Source organism: Denticeps clupeoides, chromosome 17, assembly GCF_900700375.1.
Source record: "Denticeps clupeoides chromosome 17, fDenClu1.1, whole genome shotgun sequence".
Taxonomy (NCBI): Eukaryota; Metazoa; Chordata; class Actinopteri; order Clupeiformes; family Denticipitidae; genus Denticeps; species Denticeps clupeoides.
The window spans coordinates 14,357,813-14,378,949 of NC_041723.1; the positions used below are offsets into that span (position 1 = coordinate 14,357,813).

Below are 21,137 nucleotides of genomic sequence, written 5' to 3' on the forward strand. Positions count from 1 at the left end.
TGGCTCCATGCAGACTGTCCCTATAATTAGTGATATATAATAAGTTATATATTTTCCATCGGCACCCGAGCTAGGTGAGTTAAGCACTGACATTGTGAAATAATGGCATATTGGCTGAAAATGGCATATTAGCACATGCACGCTGTAATCTGTTTTGTACAAATCGCTTTGAATATTGTTTGGATCAGTAACAACTTGGTCCGTGTAAAATTAAAGCGTTAAAATGTGTGTTCAGCTGACGATGGACTGGAACCCTGTCATGCCAGAAAGGTTGGGTTCTGGCCTCCCTGCCAACCGGAGCTGGATAAGCAATTTTTTTTTTTTAATGGATGGCTAGTTTGGGCACAAAGGCCATGATCCCCTACAGCTTCCTGTCACACGACCTGGGCCACAAAGGAATGGCGTCCAGGCGTCTCTTCGTTCGCGGCCACAGACTGCACGGTGACTCGCTAACAGCGCGCCGACATTTGCATGGCAGCGTGCAATAAACAAGGGAGGCGCGGAAATAAACCTGATGGATGAGTCAGTGGCAGCTAGTAGGGCACACTTCCACAGGAGAGCAGAAGAACGTATTCCCCCGTGTCCGCCGCGGTGTGGTTATTAATTCAAATGCAAAGCGCCTGTAGAAAAATGAAGACTTCAGAGAGCGCGTGAGAGGGAGCGGCTGGCTTGAGTGCCGGTCGAACGATTGAGAGGGAGGAATCTGATTCCGAACCTTTTGTCCACCGATTGGTAAAAACATTTAAATTGCCGGGCATCGAGAGTATTAATATCTCTGAATACACGTCAGGAGCCACAAAAAGAAATACTTTTATTACGTTGCATTTTTTTTTTTTTTTTTTACAGACAGTTATGTTCAAAAGGGGGTTAAGGGTCTATAATGGGGAGAGGGTTCCCCTTTACTTCTCCGTTTCCTGAATGAAGTGCTAATGTGCATCTGGTCCTTGAGAGTAAAAATTTGCCGGTTGGCTCCAGAGGCTGATATGAGGTCGATGTTCTTTGTTTACCACCCCCCACCCTCCCATCCCAAATGCAGTTAGTAGGTCCGTTTTCTCTTGACCCATAACTTTACAGCTAATGCCAGCGTTTCCCGTCTCTCTGTGTTCCAATGGGCAGTGGTGGCCTAGCGGTTAAGGAAGCGGCCCCGTAATCAGAAGGTTGCTGGTTCAAATCCTGATCTGCCAAGGTGCCACTGAGGTGCCACTGAGCAAAGCACCGTCCCCACACACTCCCTGGGCGCCTGTCATGGCTGCCCACTGCTTACTCTAAAGGGTGATGGGTTAAATGCAGAGGACAAATTCCACTGTGTGCACCGTGTGCTGTGCTGCTGTGTATCACATGTACAATCACTTCACTTTACAATGTCATTTAGTGGAGGAACATCTCCGTCCCGACTGCTCCCATCTTAATTATCCTCCAGGAGGACGAATGGCCTCGACACATCTCAGCTTCATTTAGGAGGTACGGCCTGTAGCGCCGTTCTTTCTCTTATCTAAGCGTCATCAAGGAAACTGCTTCCTTTAGCTTTCCCACAATGACATTTTCACACCGCCACCCACAAACAAGGTGTCCTCATGTGACCTGCATGCACGCGTCTTCTTGCACTTGTTTGGACTCTCCGTCCATTTGCATCCGTTTTCAAGCAGGCCATGCTACGTCGTTCCCAATGGGCACAACCGCAAAATTCCAATTACAGTTTCCACTTGAAAGCCTGTGGATGCAGGATCGGCGCTGCGGAGTTTTCTCTTGTTAAAGTGTGACAAGTGATTGAAAAACAGCAATAAGCTGGAATGGGGGTTTCCTGACAGGCTCTTCCTCGCCGAGGCTTTATTGCCTCGTGCCCTTCCGCAGAACACGAGTCAGGGGGAGAGCGCTGGCACCGGCTGTTTACCGATCGTCTGATCTTCTCGCCCTTGAGGAGATCTGCCCCAAGTCAGTGGACCCTCCACGGGGGGGCGTGTGAAATATGATTAGTGTGTGCTTTTCGAATTAATCCGGCCTTTCGTGAGTCATTTCGGGGGGGGGAAACACTTTCTTCTTCCTCGCCCTGCACACGCATCGCCGTTCAGGACCGGGCTCACGGTAATGACTGCTGTCCCTGTCGTGTGTCCCTGGGCGCCGCGCTCCTGAGCGAGCTGATCCTTGGGAGAAAAAGGCAGTCGCCGTGCACGACTGCGGTTAGATAATTAGCCTCTGAAGCTGGGGGGCTCTTCGGGGACCCCGAGTCCCATGCCGTCGACTTTGACCGTAAACACCTCCAAGAGGCGTCGGCTCTCGGCAAGGAGCGTCACATATAAACGGGAACGCAGGAACCAGGGGCGTCCATCAGCAGCGACGGAGCCACTGCGCCACCCACAGGGCGGAAGGGGCAGCGCAGGAGCCCGGGCGCGTTTAAAAGGCTCCGGCCGGGCGCAGCGGGATAGCAGTGAGGAGCGGCGGCTGCGCGTAAAAGTTCGCTCGGGATTTTATTACTGGGGGAACCCGGAAAAAATTATAACAATAATAATAAAAAAAAACCAAAATGGCCAAACCGCAGCAGCCCCCCTATCTTCACCTGGCGGAGCTGACCGCCTCGCAGTTTCTCGACATTTGGAACCATTTCGACACTGACGGTGAGTGCAGGGATGCAAAGTTTATCCGAAGGATGCTCGATATTTTCTCTTGAATTTGAACTCGCGGACAATAATTGCTTTGCGGGACATGTGTGAAGATAATGCGATTTTATTAACCAGAGAAACTTCATATCAACTTTTTTTTATGAATAGACGTGAAAATATGACACCCCCCCCCCCATTCGTTTTCATATAGAATGGTCCTTCGGTCTATTCAAATATTTATCCGTGGTTTTTGCTCATCACGGTTTTAAATTGAGTTTTGCAAACGGCATGTTGTACATTATATTTTATTCCCGGATGCGTTTACGTGGGACGGCGTCCTGTTCGCCATCCTGTCCTCTCTGGCATGGAACTCGGAGGTTACGTTCCTCTGCGGTAATTGGGATGGCGAGCTAGGCAGAGATGGGTGTGTCTCCCTCCTCAGTATCCGCCCGTAGCGGGATGCCAAACGCCCCCCCCCCCCCCCAAAAAAAAAAAAAAAAAAAAAGAGCGGTTGCTCGGAACGCGTGGGGAAAAATCTTATTATAACAACAATGACTATAGTATTATCATAAAAAGAAAACCAATTACGAGTAGCCTGAAACCTCGTGGTCATTTGTGATACCCGGAGTCGGGATCGTATCTTTACGCACCGTCCCGCCTTGCAAAAGTTTGGGGTTTGGGGACGTTTTGGGGGTCTTGGATGACCGGGGGCGGATGTCCCGCGTGTTCGGGGCTGCCTGGATGGGATCGGGAGGGGGGAAATGAATGTGCATGCGGGGATTTTTAATCCCCCCCCCCGGCGCCTCAGATCCTAATTCGGATTCGGGGAAGGGCGATCGCTAAAATAAGCGCACGGAGCGTTTGATGTGCAAATACGATGGGGTGGGGGGGGGGATTATCCCGTGTCCGCCAATCGATTGTGAAAAAAAAAAAAAAAAAAACGACTTCCCGGTGCACCGCAGTAGAGTGGATTATCCAAGAAATCCTCCCGGAGGTGTTCAGGAAAAAGGAGAATCCCCTTCCCACCCTCCACATATCAATGGGCATCCCGTTGCCATCACGCACACTGGAAACACACTTGTAAAAGGGGTTATTAATTACGTCTAATTACCCGGCTGTTCTAACTGACTGACTTTATTCCACAATGGAGTCTCTCAGCTGTTCATACATGCAGGGCGGTGCTGAAAAGGCAACTAAATGCTGCAAATGGGCCAGTTCACTCGAGTGACTATGCACAATTTTTTTTATCCCAGCATGGTCTGATCAATTGTTGAAAGTTTTTTTGGTTTTATTTTTATCTTGGACATTGCCAATGTAAAACCGGTTCGGAGGTTCAATAACCACCGGCCATGAGTGCTTCGCACAAGTTCAAGGTTTCAAGGTGCTGAATGTGCAGGGCTCTGAAGCTGCTGCAGCAGCCGCAAGCCTGGAGGCGAAATGGGCGATCATATACTCACTGTTCTGGAAAAGGAGAAAGGACAGAATGTGTTGTAGTCTTTTTTTCTTTTCTTTACCAAGCTGATAGATGTTGCCTGAAGGAGTGCACATAGAATTATGACTGTATTTTGTTGCATGCAGTTCAGTAAAGTGTGGAGCCTGAGAATATGAGGCGCAGGACCTAAAAAAAAAAATTGCATTCAGATATTAAATAATTAAATGCAGGTGCTCTGAGGTTTAGAGTTATTTGGATATTTATACTGCGTTCCAAGAACCACAAATGGACCTTGCTGTTTTTTTTTTCTGTTGTTGTCAGTCCATATGGGGCTTTTAATGCATGTCCAACAGACATGTTAATATAATACCACATTCATCATGATTAAAAAAAAAAAAAAAACGATTATGGGATTGGTTCGTATGCAGCTCGTCATATTTTCCATAATCCTGTGTAAAGGTCCTGGCGGTAATAATGAATGACTATTCCGGCGCTCCGCAAATACCAGGCCGGAATTTTCCCTTTGAGAGATACATGTTGTTTCATAAATGTCAATTGGATCCACAGGCAAATGAGTTGACCAACATGTAGATTTGCAGTGGGAAGGACATTTGAGATGCATTGCTACTGGGATCGGCTCAGTAAATGGGCCGGCATTTAAGCCACCGTTTTAGGACAACGTTGGATGTGATGGATAAAGTAGATGCACACAAGATGGAGGCTTGGCCTGGGAATGAACCCGCGGACGGACGTAGCTCCAGGAATTGAAATTCCTGTCCCAATTCACACTGCTGCGCGAGAGATATTCAGATTTTAGAGGCACACCCAACTGGAAAAAAAAAAAAAAAAGGCGGCCCTGCGCTGTCCTTTAGGGAGAACAGAGTGTTTAATTAAATAGTTACCCGTGTTTGGGTGACAGCCAGCCTGTCAAGTCGCTCAGCTTAGCTAGCAAGGCAGCCGTCCAGCAGGCCGGCTATTCCGGCTGCCAGTCAAAGGCACAAATCTCTCAGGCTGGGAATTAGACGCCAAAAAAAAAACAAAAAAAAAAGGAGCCTTACCACGAAAGCCGGCCAGATGCGGCCGCGCTTCTGCTTAATGCGATTGCCCTTGGCTTGTAGCGCTTTGCTGACCGTGCTCAACTGTGTTTCAGGCAACGGCTACATTGAGGGCAAAGAGCTTGAGAACTTCTTCAGAGAGCTGGAGGTTGCTCGGAGAGGAGCTGGGGTGGTGAGTAGCCCCGATAACCTATAATCCATTCACACCCATCTGCCACGTTGCGACCAGAAAGACTTTAACATCAAAGCAGTTGCTTTCATTCCATTGGTCTGTGTGTGTAATTCTAATGAACACGAATGCTTGGCGTTCATCTGAGAAAGACGGACACCCATCACCTTGAAGCCGCAGTCACAAGTTGGCATCTAATATAATAAAAAGTATTCCCCCACAGCGCCAGATCTTGCAGCGATGTTCTTGATTTGTACGATATTCCCCCGCCTAATCCGGTTTGTGCCTTGGAATTCCCATAACACAGCGGGAGACTTTAAGTCAAGGGGACAAAATCGGTTCTCGCTGAAGTTTCGGTCGACGACGAGACAAATTGTTCTGTGTGCGGTCTTGCTGTGTTTTTCCTTCAGGACCCGACCAATGCCGCTTTCAAAGAGAAAATGAAGGAGTTCATGCAGAAATTTGACAAGAACAAAGATGGGAGGATTGAGATGTCAGAGGTGAGACGTTCTCCCATTAAGGTTGCGTTACGTGACTTTGCACAGCGTGTTTTTCTAATGTTGCGGCCGATACACCGAGACGCAAATTCAGCATGGCATAGTTCTCCAGCTCACTTTCTTTGGAGAGTTGTGGCAAAATAACGTGTAATTCTTATTCACCTTTAAATACTACAAGTTATATGAACGTTCTTAGAACTGTTTTACGTCCTTTGAAGAAGCATGGTTACAGTAGTTTTCATGACCATTTTTTATTTTTTCCAAAATATTCCAGCTTTTTGTACTGGTATTAGCTTAATTAATACATTCAGAATCACGCCATTGTGCGCATTTTCTGAAATACATCCTAACTAATGGTAAGATTCCTCCTTGTCCTGTTCCTCAGCTGGCTCAGATATTGCCCACAGAAGAGAACTTCCTGCTCTGCTTCAGGCAGTTTGTTGGCTCCAGCGCAGAGTTCATGGCGGTGAGTGTCTCTATGGAGATTATAGTGTCCCATAAAACAGTCTATAAAGCAAAAGTGCCAATAAAAGTGCAAAATGGGAGAGTGCAAAAACTGTACACATGGTGTGCCAATACACACACACTTAATCAAAGCACAACAAACACAAAGTGGCACTGAACGTCCTCTGAACTGCGATGAGCTGCAGTCCGTAAATCACATCCTGCTTATTGCAGCCGAGAAAACATCCTGGTGTTGGTATAACTGTCATTTTAATAGAGTAAAAAAGGCACCTTCCATTTTTCGGGGGCGGAGACACCGCTTATGTGGCGCTGATGTCTTCATCTTATTAATCTCCGTTCGGCTCTAAAGGGTTTGATGATCGGTAATAACGGGGGAGGAACTCGCTCATCCCGCATTGTGTTAGGCGGAGGAGAGAATGGAAATGGAAGGAAGGGGGAGCTTTTTAATCATCCACTGTGGCTGGTGAGATGTTTAAAAGGATAGAATGAGGAAGTACAAACTTCTATTTTCAGCGTCATGTATTATAGATGTGCTGCCGTAATTCTCCACAGACCTGGGGAGGGAGGGCATCTATCTTTGATAAGAGCTCTTGCTGGAATCAGGGACAGCTGCGAGATTAAAACTTTAATTATATTGCATTTTTCGTTCCTTGTCCTTGCAGAATGTGTAGCTGAGCAGTACTGAACATATTCGAAATACAATACTTATATTTTCACTTCTTTTTTGAGATTCTCTTACTGGAAAATAAGACTGTAGCATTTTATTGCATTTTGTGATGCAAGACACCTTGGGTGTGTATGGCCTAACTTTTATTTTACATGTAGGCCTGGCGACGATATGATACAGACCGCAGTGGCTACATTGAAGCTAATGAGCTGAAGGTGAGTCCACTTTGAAAAAGCTTTCCTCTAATATTATTTCTCATTTTCTGTATATTGGCGTTCTACATCATTCCATCGATAGGTAAACAGTGTACAAACACATTTACAGGAATTATAAGTAAATCTTTTATTTTAGGAATAAACAAGCAGGAATAAACTGTGTAAATGTGGAGTAATGAGCTGGGTCGTAGTACCCAATAAATCAGTGAAGGCTTTGTGCTGATGCAGAGACAGATGGAAAGTATGCAAATCAGCCTGGTTTTAAATGTAGTTTCACTCCAGATGCATGACTTTCACAATGTCTCAAATTTCACACGGGTTACCTTACGTTTGGTATGGATTTTATGGACCCCTTTATGAAATTATAAAGCCTTACTTTTCCTTTGGAAATGAAAAAGTGATATATTTGCTGCTCTGTGATTCTACTCAAGCACTGTGCTTGTGAAGTACATGACAATTATTGTATAGTTGTGAGCCTCTGTGGCCTGTGTGAACTCTGACCTTTAGTTATCACGTGACCTCGCAAAAGAGAATACCCAACACATCTGCAGGCATGCAGTTAATACAAAGAAACTCTGTAGAGGCTGGAGATTGACCAGGTCCCTCTGAGGAGTTGTGGCAGAACCAAGATAAAACTTGCAGGGCCCAGCCACGTCTGATAAGTGCAGACGAAAATTATGGCTAGGCTTGGGGTGCCCTTGAAAGTGTCCAACTGTTGCAGATGGGTGAACAATACCTGACTGTGGACAGTCTGAAGTAGCTTGTGACCACTGCCAAGTCAAAAGATAATGGCTGGGTGGCTTGTATGTATCTATAATACATGATCTATAATCACCAGAAAACAATTTATGATGACAGCTGGACAATTATATTCACAGAGCACATACATTTAAACATCTTTTTGTGGGGGGGGTCTGACTTTGTATTTGCATGATCTCAGATATATAAGATATTTGTTGAATGCATGTATAATGAGTGCTATATATATGCATGTTGTAGCACCATTATACAATCGTAGTTATTGGAATGTATTTTGAACTGATCATTGTCATACACCATCGTGGATCAAGGCACACACACACACAGATGAGACACTGCATGCCCTTCTACTCATTTTGTTGACTTACATGGTTCCTGGGAGGAAAGATAAATCTTAAGACAAGTGTCCAAATAATTTTTAATTAGCCTTCCATGCTGAGCACAGAAGATTGGGCTACACACACTTATGCACCTTGAGACAGGAAGAAAGGTTAAGTGCACACATATTCATTTGCCACTACTGTACTGTTGACATATGGTCCGAGTGTATCAATAGAAATGTATAAGAATGAAGCCCCAAATCGGTACGCAATGTTCTGTGAACTGGCTGGCTTTTCTCTTACTGCGCATGGCAATAAACGTCTGCCCACCATAATTTACAGTTGTGTACGTTTTCTTGAATGAATTTTCAGCAATCAATGCCGAATCTGGAAAAATCTCAGCACGTGCACAAATGAACATGAGTGGGGTTCTTCAAACAAGCTTCTTTCAATGAGAACCTGCATGTTTTACCTCGATAGGGTTTCCTGTCGGATCTGCTGAAAAAGGCTAACAGACACTACGATGACAAGAAGCTGAATGAGTACACACAGACAACAGTAAGTGCCTCCAATGTGCATTTAAGCTCCAAGCAAACTTCCAACTTACTTCACAAGCGCCTCACAACTGCTCATTACTGCATTACTGTTGAAGTTCTGTTTATGAAGCAATGGGTTGAAAACCCACTGTCACCACATAAAATAATTATTTACCACGCTCAAACTTTTTATTGCTATTTCTCTATGGCATCTCTGCGATGGTAAACTGCTCACAGATTGCCATAGTCCTTAAGTGGCACATCATTTTAAAAAGGCTGTTAGTCTGGGGAGCCGTAACACTCCATGCTGTTAGCTCCATTGTGGTTCACTGGGCACAGCACACAATGACCTACGGCTTGTGAGTCCAGAACTCAGATGTTTAGGCATCTGCTGGCTTGGAATAATTCTCATGCTACAGATCTGGCTGTTTAATTGGGATTTTGGACTTTTTTGGATAAAATATTATTAGAAAAATGCATGATGTTGCAAAAATTACTGTATATCCAACAAATAATGTTTTTATCTTTAAGAATTTTAACAAATAGATTGCATGATGTCGCAGGGAACTTCAGCAAGAAAGTCAAAATGAGGCCTTCAGCATGTCCATATAACATCACAAAACACAGGGATAACATACCTGTGGGTGTCGACAAAATAAATAGTTGGACCCAGGGACACACAGTTCCAAACCTTTTATTTTTAAACTGGACAGATAAACACTGAGGGCTTTACTTTGGGACACGGGGTTTGGAAACCGGAAAAGGAAAGGTACTACATACTCGCGGAACACAAGCACTACACACTCCACCTGGAGAAGAAAAGACCAATAACCATTTTACATTTACAGCATTTACCAGACGCCCTTACACAGAGCGACTTACAGTCAGTAGTTACAGGGACAGTCCTCCCCTGGAGCAACTTAGGGTTAAGTGTCCTGCTCAGGGACACAATGGTAGTAAGTGGGATTTGAACCAGGGTCATCTGGTTCATAGGCGAGTGTGTTACCCACTAGGCTACTACCACCCTAACATCCCTAACAGAGGGTGTCCACACTCTGTCTCTGTCTCGACTTCAGAATTTTCACAAAAACCCTGACACAAGAGAAATAGAACGCAAGACGTTTCTCTCCTCGCTATTTGCTATGACAAGAACTGGTTCAATCTCAGAACCCAGAACACTGGTCCAGGAATGCATTTAACACGGCTCACCCAGAAGCAGGGAATTCCGGGGGATTCCTTTCAGGTGTGCTGGTGTGCTCCGTGTTCGTTTACTGGTGAAGCCACTTATTTAGGTCTTTAAATAGCACTTTTAATTGCTACACAATCCGGTCAAGTGTTTCCTTTCACACCCTTTCTCAACCTCTGACATTATCACTGACATGTTAGCACTGTCAATTACATATTAAAATTTCATGATTTCATATCCCAGCTTTGACATATTGTTGCCAGAGTGTTACATATATAACATAATTCCATTCAGCACCATTCATTGTTTTCACTGTACTCTTGTTTTTGCAAGATTCGAATATTTTTATCTACTCTTCTTTAATTCCCCTTTCCTAGCTCAAGATATTTGACCTGAATGGTGACGGTAAACTGGGTTTGTCTGAAATGGCAAGGTGTGTGATCCTATATGTGTGAAAACACTCAGAAAAACTTCCTTACACAACATAGTTACCAATAACATATGTTCTCTTGTTACTTTAAGGCTTCTCCCAGTTCAAGAAAACTTTTTGCTGAAGTTCCAGGTGAGTTGGCAAGAGATTCAGAGATCATAACGAGAAGCAATAAGAATTAAATAATAACAATAATAATATGTTTCATTTTTTGCAGGGGATCAAACTGACCTCAGAACAGTTTAATGCCATCTTCACATTCTATGATAAGGTATGTAAACTGAGAGATGTAGAGAGTGAATTTGACAGAATTCGTTTTTAAGCAGGTTCACAAATATGGTCTCAAGGCACGTCCTGGGATGAAACAACTTATTTAGTTCCCTTGTGCGAGTGTTGCACCCATGCAAAGCAGGGGCATTGGCATTCGCCTGGGCAGGAAAATGAGGGAGAGTGGCGCACCTGCTCCTTTGCCTTTAGAAAAGACAAGTCTATCATTTGAGTAACAATAGTTCACGACAAAAAAATAAAAGAGAACAAAGACAAAATGCAAATATGGAGGCTGGATGTTAAACCCACAGTGGTCTCCTGTGGATGTGCTGTTAATTCGTTTTTAATGCTCTTTGCCTACTGCAAGTTTTGACCTCCCTTGCATTTGCATTGCTGCTTCGTCTCCACGGCACACGTGAGCTAAATCTCAGTGCTGTGAACATGTATGCGCATGCTGCAAATGTGCTAAATAACAACCCTATAGTTAAAATGAAAAAGGAAAAAAGCCGGGCAGAGACCACCATCCCCCCCTTCGCGTGCAGTCATGTGCCCGGACCGGAGGCCTGCTGCGCCGATTGGGGCAGACGCTCAATTATAAATGAAACGCGGACCGTGTGCACACGATGTGTGTCAAACGCCAACATTTACTTGCGTAATTATTTCAGAGTTCATTCCAAATCGAGCCCCCAGCACCCCCACCCCCACCATCCCAACCCCGCAGCTGAATCACTAGCAGCTGCTGTCACCAGTTTGGCATCATGGGTTATTATAAAAAAAATAATAATTAAAAAGTAGAAATACGAAGAAATGGCTAGATCAAGATGCACGTCAGGTCAGCTGAACACTAAAGAGGCTTGGAGTAGCAGAATTAAAGCATGCAGGGCTTTGAAATGCACTAAATATTTGACAGCACGCAAGCGACTGGTAGGGGCTGCTCCGCCGCAGCCCTGCTGCCCTGCACCGGCGCTTTATATAACCTCAGCAGCACAGCCTCTCATCAACAACATGCAAATTTCTCTCCTTTGAATGACTGTGTGTATTTTTTGAAGGACGGCAATGGCTACATTGATGAGCAGGAGCTTGATGCTCTCCTGAGAGACCTCTACGAGAAGAACAAAAAGGTAGGCCAATGGGAAGAGTCTTTCCCTGCTGCTGTTAAATTAATAAACGTCCCATCAGGAGAAAAGGGGGCAGAGGCCTTGAGACTTTAATATAGAATGTCTGACACCAAACTTCATTAGCTGCAGTCTGGGTATTAATGACACATCTTTAATAATGCATTTTGCTCAATGGCCTCAGGATGTGGACACCAAGAACCTGGACGGCTACAAGAAGAGTATAATGGCGCTGTCGGACGGGGGCAAGCTGTACCGCACGGAGCTGGAGATTGTGCTCTGCCGGGATCCCATGATGTGAGCCGGACGCCCGCGACCCCTCGACTTCCGACCATCTCTCACCTACTTCCAGTTGCCTGACTACTGTTTACCATGTGCATGTGCCGGGCACTTCTCCCTCATGAGTTCTGAATGAATGTGCACTGAGAAGCACAAAGTAAAGTCCCGATCTTCCCTCACCGCCCCGTCTCCATCTAACCCCCCCCCCCCCCCCCCCCAGCAGGCTGACCCAGCTCCGACCGCGCCCCGGCTCTGTTTTTGACCTCCTATACATTTAAAACAACAACAACAACAAAAAAAGACGAATGAGTCTAATTGAGGAACCTCAGCAGATTTAACAGTGTGAAAATAGGAGATAAGATTATGAAATTAAATATTTATTTATGATGCCTCTTTTTGGATTTTTCCCTGTCTGTTTGCTGCCCTGGTTTATTTTTTTTGTCATCTCTAGACTTTAACCCTGACTCTGTTCATAATCTACCTATTTATGTTTTGTTGTTTGCTGTTTTTTTGGCTGATACTGTTATAGGATGTTACTGAGAGCATTAATAAAAGTTAAAGTATGTGATGAACCGAATCATTAAATTGATCTATTTATTTTGACAAAAAAAAAAAAACATATTTAAACCCTCTACCCATCATTTCTGCTCTCTGCTACACACAGCTCTAGGATCAGAATCAGGAAGCCACCAACCCAGTCCCTGTGCGCATTTCATACTTCTAATAAAATCTTTCCTAATTGTGTGCAGATGCTTTTAGATAAAACTGAATAATGAATGAGCCAGAGTTACCTCTCACAAGTGACAGCATCCATCCGCAACCCTGCAGGACTGCAAGACACACCCAGTACATGGAACACCCACAACACGGAATGGGCAGGACTTGTAGAAATTTCTATCAATTAATCATCAGACCATTAATGTTTCATTCTAAACTCTCTTTTATAAACTCTCTGTTATTTCCTTAAAAGAGGGCATATTTTTTGATGAAAATGTTGTTCATGGAAGAGAGTTTATAAAAGGTATGTTTGTGTTTAGGAAAAATTTTACAGATTAACTGGATTATACAGAACACAGAATAAAGATTTACACTACATTTTTATAATGTGTAGGACAGCATATAGTGTGCCAATGAACTCAGTACATAACATTTTACTACATAACTACAGGAATTGTGTTAAAAAAAGGCTGATTCACAAAAAGGCTACATTCACAATGATTCACTGCAGCATGCAAACATGGAGTAAAACCAGTTCCTTGTGTAAAGAACTGTTAATCATTTATTCATGAATTAAGTAGTAGAATAGTAAAAGGATTTCTAGTAAGAGCATTAAGCACAGCTCACCGACATGTTCTCATACGGTTAAAATAATATTGGTTGTACTGGTACCTTCACATTTGACCAATATATCCAATTTGAGTTCTACAATTTGAAAGAATCTTGCAAAAAAAAAAGCCTCTGAACTCATTAAAATAGACCTCAAAGCAGTTGGAAAAAACAGGGTCTGCATTTTGCAGGCAGCAAAAACAAGCTGGTAAACAAACACAACGTGTGCAATTAAAAATAAAATCATAGCCTGAATACTGAAGCTTAGTCTCAGCCCCGCCAAAATTACTGTGCCAGATATGGTCAATTAAAAAAATTACAGGCAGTACTATGGCAATGAGTAACACCACACAATTTTGTAATGTAATGCACCAGATCAGGATTGGTAAGTGACAATGAAGGAAAAAAAATTTAAAGGCGGGGGTTGGGGTAGGAAGAAGATGGGCAAGGGAATCTCACTTCAAAATCCCAGGCTCACATCTCTTCTTTTCTGCTTTACTCAGTGGAATGCACTTATGTCTTCCTGCATGCATTTTTAATCTGTAATGTCATCGCCCAGTCACAAAAACGTCCTCCACACAACTCCCCCATGAACTGAACATCCGTCTGCTCTTCTGCATTATAAGATGAAAAAAAAAATTATTCTCCTATGGCAACGTCGCCATTAGTTCATATATTATTTCAAGCTCAGGTCTCATATACAGTGTGATCAGATGGACCGCGGTAATGCTGTACTATGTCCAGTCACAATGTTCAACGGGTGAACTCCACACAGCCCTTCATGCCAGAGCAATGCTGACACCTGGTGGCACAGTGGTGTAAATGCATTTTGGGTGACCGAGCGAGCAAATGAATGGGCTCTGTAAATCATCCCTGCTAAATCTATTACAAACCTTTATACCGTGGGTCTTCATAAATCACGCGTTGAATTTAAAAGCTTTTTCGTCTCCTATGTTACGTCGCAGCAAAAATACATTCGGAGGCACAATTTCACGTGTGAATCAAGAACCTAAACGTGGCTGCGTGCAAAGTTGCCATGTCTTGCTTGAGCTGGTAGTTGAGCTTAAGGTTATTATATTTGGTTTTCGGAGAATGTTGAATAACAACCTCTGACTACACTACAGAAGTGAAGAAATATTTCAGCATATACTATGGGAAAGATCTTAATGATTCATTTTATTTTTTTTTTTCATACATATTTTTGTGCGATGTGTCCATGTAAAGCTTATGATTAAACAAGTGAGTCGGGAAAACAAATGTATTTTAGATAACAGAGTCCTGGACATTAGCTTAGAAAGAAAGCGAAATACTCCAACAACGTTAATGTAACTTGCCATTTCCCCGCAGCCTGCGTGTTTCTGGCAAGAGCTGGCAACCGCGGGGGCGCTGCACTTCCTGCCGCGCTGGACGCTGTGCCCTTGGCGGCGCTGTGCTGCCCGTGTGACAGCAGCTGCCATTGCTCCTGGTGGTATCGCCGCGTCTCCTCACGACTGTGACCTAAAACGGCAAGGATGGCTCTCCTGAAATCGTGCAAAATCATCTCTAGCGTTGGAGCATACACCCCGTCTTTAGGGGTCTTACCTATCCGGGCAAGGTAATTTATATTCGTCTATGTATATATATATATATATATTACCATTCTCCATTTTTATGAAATAAGTTGCTGGTTAAGAGTATCCTGTAAGATGGCGTGTCCATATAGCTGCTTAGCCTCTCCTGATAAAATATGGTGGGTTCGTTTGAGCTGTGTGAGATAGCTTGACCAGTGCAGCTAGCTGGCTAACGTGCTGCGGGTACCACGCTAGCTTGACCGGCAGTTTTTTTCCGCCCGTGTTCTTTCTTTTTCGCAGCTCCGCGGAAGCTCGTTATTTGTCCCGGTAATTAATTGGGCCCTCGTTAATGGTTTGCGAGTACAGTTCGTGTCTGGCCCCGGGCCTGCGGAGTCGGGCTCCAAGGTTGTTGCAGGTTTAGGAATGACTTTCTTCCTGGGGGTGTGTGGCCGAGCGGACGAATAGGCGACGGGCCAGCTCACCCGTCTGTTGGTCATGCGTAACATGCTCGCAGCTTGCAATGAGTGAAATCGTAAAATGATTTTCACAGATAGTCGCCATTGTAAGGCCACAGGTAGCTGCCAAAGTTACCCATTTATGAAAAAATCTGTTTTGTCCCTACGTGCTACAAAACCCGCGTTCGTGCATTATGCGTACAGTTTTCGTTCATTGATAGTGCGTTATTTGGCGTTCTGCTGCATGAAATTGCACCTCGTCGTGCGTGTGAAGTTTGACCCGCGTAGCGCTCCGTACAGCGTCACTCCCCCTGACGCTGATTGGTTAAATCTGGTGACGTGGACACCGGGCGTCCGCAGGTCGCTCGCACGGACACGAAGCCTGAGGTCAAGTTAAAGATCAGAGTTCACGTTGGCAACATCTTAAAGAAAAATTAATGCAAACACAGAGACTTTAATCTTGGCCTGATATCACAGGCCGGTTTTATGAAGCTGTCTTATCGTGTTTGTTTGCAGTTTCCTGTCGACAGTCGTCTTTGTCTTTTTATCGTGCCCTTTTGAACGGTAGTATTTAGTTCTGACTCCTGCTATAATTAGAGAGCAGCATGGAGTCTGCATATTGGAAGTAACATGATGAGCGTATTTGAGACACGAGATGTTTGAAGCTATTCAGTTTGAGTTAAGGTTCACAATGTGATAAGATTCTTGCAGTGCAATGGCAATCAATGATGGTGGAGTTGCACAGCATAGATTTTCATTTTCCTCAACAGAATGAGTGAGGTTAATACATTTCAACCCTCTCACATGGTGCGATTTAAAGCAATGTGAGAAGTCCAAAGTGCTTTGTGGATGTACATGCAGGGCGCGCTTACATAATAGGGTAGGTTAACACAGCATTGAGCATTAAGAACTTTGGGTCTAGCTAATACTTGGTCTGTGTCTAATACTTAATGACATTTTACCTTATGTAATTAGTACAGGCTGATATGAGCTTCTCTAATGAGTTGGGACCTTCAGACCCCCCACCCCCATACGTTCCGTTAGGCATGCACCGATCCAGCATTTTTTTTTTAATTCAATACCTGACATTTAGAAATGGGCAAAATTCTGAGAGTAACATTCCCTTACTAGTGTTTAATGAGGATGAGACTGAGATTTCTCTGTTTTAAGGAAACATGTCACACCAAAATTCTTGACTTAACTACAACAATTACACAATTATATGTATACACTGCCCACTGTAATGCTGCCCCTCAAACCTGCAGATAGAGCAAGTAGCCGTGGAACATATGTAGTGAGTTTGAAATACCACCATACTGATGACATTTGACTTTTTTGCATTTATTTTTTACCATATATTTTTGCACTATGGTAGCTATAGCTCAGCAAAACTATAGTTTAGCATTTAGATGCCCTTGTCCAGAGCAAATTACAATCAGTAGGACAGGACAGTCCCTCCTGGAGACACTCAGGGTTAAATGTCTTGCTTAGGGACACAATGGTAGTCGGTGGATTTAAACCTGGGTCTTCTGGTTCATAAAGGAGGGTCTTACCCACTAGGCTACTACCACCCTATTTACATTATATTACTGTTATATCCATGTGCCTGCATAAGTGCGATATGGAGTGCTCATGCATTAAAACATAAAGATCCTACAATTGATCTGGATTGTTCAGTTTGTAGACTGAAGTGAATTGTGCACATGCTGCACACAACGAATTGTGTCTTCTACGTTATACCCATCGCCTTGGTGAGCTGTGGGCAGCCATGAGAGGCGCCCGGGGAGCAGTGTGTGGGGACGGTGCTTTGCTCACCTTCCGATTATGGATCCGCTTCTTTACCCGCTATGCCACCACTGTTCCACTGGCACAGTGTTACGATACCCAATCCAGTTATTTGAGTCGCTATTTGAACGGTATCAGACACTCGTGTAGGACTGATGCATCCCCACCTTTCAGGCTAGTTCGCTCTATGAATTGTAAAATAGGATTTTATATTGTTAAGGAATATCTGTTAAGCATGGATGTTCTTGTCCTTTTTGTTGCAGTTCATGGTGGTCAGAGGTACAGATGGGTCCCCCTGACCCTATCCTGGGTGTCACAGAGGCCTTCAAGCGTGACACTAACCCCAAGAAGATAAACCTTGGAGTAGGAGCTTACCGTGATGACCAGGGCAAGCCTTACGTCCTTAACTGTGTCCGCAAGGTCTGCTTTCTGACTGCACCATCCTTGTTTACTCATTACGTTTAGACAATATATTAAGAAATTAAAACTTGAAAGTAGACCAAAGGTTTTTGGTGGATGACGTTTCTCATCTGTTCTCAAGGCTGAGGCCCAGATTGCTACCAAGAAGTTGGACAAAGAGTACCTCACGATTGGTGGACTGGCAGAATTCAACAAGGCTTGTGCCCAGCTGGCTCTGGGACCTGACAATGAGGTTCTGAAGAGCGGCAGGGTGAGTGATGCTGCTTCACAAACCACTAACTGTAAATGCAGTTTATTGTCCAAATAATACCATTTTCTTTTCTTTCATATCTCTTTCTGACAGAGCATCACCGTCCAGACCATTTCAGGAACTGGTTCACTGCGAGTTGGCGCTAACTTTCTGGTTTGTACCTACTTCCAGATGTCATTTTAACACTGGAGGTCTAAAATAATACTTAAGTGTGAATGTGTTATGTGTCTATTTCCTCAGTCCCGATTCCACACTGTGGCCAAGGATGTGTATCTGCCCAAGCCCTCATGGGGCAATCACACACCCATCTTTAGGGATGCCGGCATGCAGTTAAAGGCCTACAGCTACTATGACCCAAAGACCTGTGGATTTGACTTCAAGGGAGCACTGGATGACATTTTAGTAAGTTTGTTTCATATTTCTGGCCTGGTGGGAAACAATTAATTGGACCTTTAGTCCCTTAGTGTCAGTGTGGTGTGAATTTGATAAGCAGCTCTCAACTCCCAGACCTGCCCAGTTCCTGGTTTTCAGTTGGCTCTGATGGCAGCTGGCAGCTGATGAGTTGATCCTGATCTGCCAGCAAAGGCTCTGATATGTTTGATCAGGTTTGTTTGCGAAGTGAAAGCCTGATACTGTGTCCCCAGGACCAGAACGGAGACTCGTTGCATCAGATTAGGTTTTGAGTTGCCCTGAAATGTGGATTTAATGTGCTGTTTTATTTGTTTCCCCACAGAAAATCCCTGAAAAGAGTGTGATCATGCTGCACGCCTGTGCCCACAACCCTACTGGGGTGGACCCACGTCCTGAGCAATGGAAGGAGATCTCAGCCCTGGTTAAGGTGACACAAGATTCCATTACGAGTCACTGTAATGGAACCTTTACAACCTTTTAGGTTCTTTGGTAACCTGCTATCTCTTCTCTTTTATAGAAAAGGAACCTGTTGGTGTTTTTTGACATGGCCTACCAGGGCTTTGCCAGTGGTGATATTGACCGTGATGCGTGGGCTGTTCGGTACTTTATTGAACAGGGGCATAATGTAGTACTGTCTCAGTCATTTGCAAAGAACATGGGTCTCTATGGTGAGTTACAACACATTGGCAATACCCTTAGGTAAATATGTGTATTATAATAAGTATCATTGAACATTGGTTGGGATACTCCTCTCGTAGGTGAACGCGTAGGTGGGTTCACTGTGGTCTGTAAAGACGCAGAGGAGGCCAAACGTGTGGAGTCCCAGCTGAAAATTCTTATTCGACCCATTTACTCCAATCCTCCAATGAACGGAGCACGCATTGCTTCCACAATCCTCAACACGCCTGAACTTTACAAGGAGTGGTAGGTTACGTAAGCCCTACTAAAATCATTTCTTGAATGAAACACATGCATTGTTTATTGGTGAACTTCCTCTTATTTTTGGCTCAGTTTTCGCATTCTATTGTACACATTTATTGGTGTCTATCTTCATAGACTTGTTAATTTACTTCTCATAGTAATACTATTACAATAAATTTGAAAAATCCATAAATGTTTGACAGATGAGCATATTTTACATCAGCGTCTGCAATTATGTTTACAGGCTTGTGGAGGTCAAAGACATGGCCACCCGGATCATCAGGATGAGGGAGGAGCTGGTGGGCAACCTGAAGAAGGAGGGTTCCACTCTCAACTGGCAGCACGTCACAGATCAGATCGGCATGTTCTGCTTCACAGGGCTCAAACCTGACCAGGTAGTGGAGCTGCTCTGCACCGCCGTTAACATGGCTGCCGTGGGCCACGTGCTTTCTTGCATCTAACCTTTTTCAATTGCTCCTCTGTTTTTCCAAGGTGGAGCGACTGACTAAAGAGTTCTCCGTTTACATGACCAAGGACGGTCGTATTTCCATGGCAGGTGTGACTTCTGGAAATGTGGGCTACCTGGCACACGGGATCCACACAGTCACCAAGTGATGTGTGTCAGCAGGACGCAGTGCTGTTGAGGAGACAGAGGAGATTTTTAATGTCGGACAGTAACTTTAATGTAATTTCAAGCCTAAGTAACTTTAGAACACTGTCCGTATCTCTTACATACCCCAGGACTAGGGATACAGTAGTCATTTGGAAAAAAAAAAAAATCTTCCTTATTTTTCATTGGTGAACTGTGTTTGGGTTTATGTACAGTAAGAGACATCAGCAGACAGTCAATTAGAGAATTTGCTTAAAAACAGTTGGATATGGAACATATTGACCCATATTGAACATTCTACATGACTCGCTTTGTCATGGCATTTCTTGTATTAGCAAAATGCATTTTGTCTCAACCCTGTCTTAACAAAAATGTCGAGATAAAAATATTTGAACAAAGCACTTATGAAGCGGTATGATAAATCTATATCATCTTGTCAAAACATCATAGAATTTTATTATTACTTGGTAATGCAGTACTTTTGGAGTGAATTGGACTCCTTTAGTTTCTACTGATTGGCTTCAATGTGTAAATTGGACATTATTTTTTTTCTCTTGTAATCTACAAATATTTATGATATGTTTCAAAAATACATTTGCACAGACTGAGTTTGTGAATCCTTAGTGTTATTTTATTTTGCTCCCTTGTTGCTACTGTTCTATCATGGCCCCATTTTTTGAGAGATGATAGAGGTTTACCTTAATTCTTGATTGTGGGGCTGTATGTGGTTAAATATTGGCTTGTTTACCAAGTTCTTCTCAATTGACCACATTTTGGTCATTTGGTTCATGCCCAAAGATTTTGAAAATGTTGGGTGGAATGCAATTTATTGAACTGTGTGTATGCATAAGATTATACATTGAACCGGCATAACTCTGGCTAAAATTCGCCACTTGTTTCGCACAGGATTTCACTTTTGCACTAACAATGGGAGCAATACTGCTGCAGCTCTCTCCAGACACAGCTCTATTTCAACACCATTCTTCAACAACTTGATTTATTTAATTGCACATACAGCCATCTTTATGGTGCACCCTGTGAAATAGTCCAAAACCTATTGTCAAGTTGTTGATCGATGATTGTCCCTCCTATAGATTTTCCCTCTACCAAAACATCATGACTGTGGATGGAGTTGGAAGTGTTGTTGAGTGACATTAAATATGGATGACGCATTAAAAGAGTCTGCCTGCATTCATTTGTCTTGAAGGACTTTCATTTAGTTTCTTTTGAAACCTGCTGCATTTTTCTTTGCATTGATTAGCACATTTAATGTAACAATAATTTTATTCTTTTTTTTTTTCCCAAAATATCATCATTGTGGACAACTGCTGTAATATATCTAGTTTCACTCAATTAGCATTATTGATATCTTCATTATTATATTGTGTGTATCCCGATCCGCTGTGTGACTCCCACCCCT

The 21,137-nt window shown here is 43.6% G+C and overlaps 2 protein-coding genes across 2 annotated transcripts; both read left to right on the plus strand.

Annotated features, from left to right (window-relative positions):
* The first annotated feature begins 2,376 nt into the window (after positions 1 to 2,376).
* calb2a (calbindin 2a) lies at positions 2,377 to 12,566 on the plus strand. Its single transcript, XM_028958210.1, has 11 exons — positions 2,377 to 2,612; positions 5,180 to 5,256; positions 5,664 to 5,753; positions 6,136 to 6,216; positions 7,041 to 7,097; positions 8,657 to 8,734; positions 10,276 to 10,331; positions 10,421 to 10,460; positions 10,546 to 10,599; positions 11,645 to 11,716; positions 11,895 to 12,566. The coding sequence occupies exons 1-11, from the start codon at positions 2,522 to 2,524 to the stop codon at positions 12,009 to 12,011; spliced, it is 813 nt and encodes a 270-aa protein (XP_028814043.1). The 5' UTR covers positions 2,377 to 2,521; the 3' UTR covers positions 12,012 to 12,566.
* A 2,171-nt stretch (positions 12,567 to 14,737) lies between these two features.
* Positions 14,738 to 20,895, plus strand: got2a (glutamic-oxaloacetic transaminase 2a, mitochondrial). Its single transcript, XM_028958293.1, has 10 exons — positions 14,738 to 14,909; positions 17,369 to 17,525; positions 17,647 to 17,775; positions 17,869 to 17,928; positions 18,016 to 18,177; positions 18,509 to 18,613; positions 18,704 to 18,854; positions 18,945 to 19,110; positions 19,352 to 19,502; positions 19,600 to 20,895. Exons 1-10 carry the CDS (start codon positions 14,827 to 14,829, stop codon positions 19,720 to 19,722), a joined length of 1,287 nt encoding a protein of 428 aa, XP_028814126.1. The 5' UTR covers positions 14,738 to 14,826; the 3' UTR covers positions 19,723 to 20,895.
* The last annotated feature ends 242 nt before the right edge of the window (positions 20,896 to 21,137 follow it).

Coding starts and splice junctions, on each gene's coding strand:
- calb2a (XM_028958210.1), top strand. CDS start 2,522: ATGGCCAAACCGCAGCAGCCCCCCTATCTTCACCTGGCGGAGCTGACC. Junction 6,217..7,040: donor CCAGCGCAGAGTTCATGGCG/GTGAGTGTCTCT, acceptor TTTTACATGTAG/GCCTGGCGACGATATGATAC. Junction 8,735..10,275: donor ATGAGTACACACAGACAACA/GTAAGTGCCTCC, acceptor CCCCTTTCCTAG/CTCAAGATATTTGACCTGAA.
- got2a (XM_028958293.1), top strand. CDS start 14,827: ATGGCTCTCCTGAAATCGTGCAAAATCATCTCTAGCGTTGGAGCATAC. Junction 17,776..17,868: donor AGGTTCTGAAGAGCGGCAGG/GTGAGTGATGCT, acceptor TCTTTCTGACAG/AGCATCACCGTCCAGACCAT. Junction 17,929..18,015: donor GAGTTGGCGCTAACTTTCTG/GTTTGTACCTAC, acceptor CTATTTCCTCAG/TCCCGATTCCACACTGTGGC.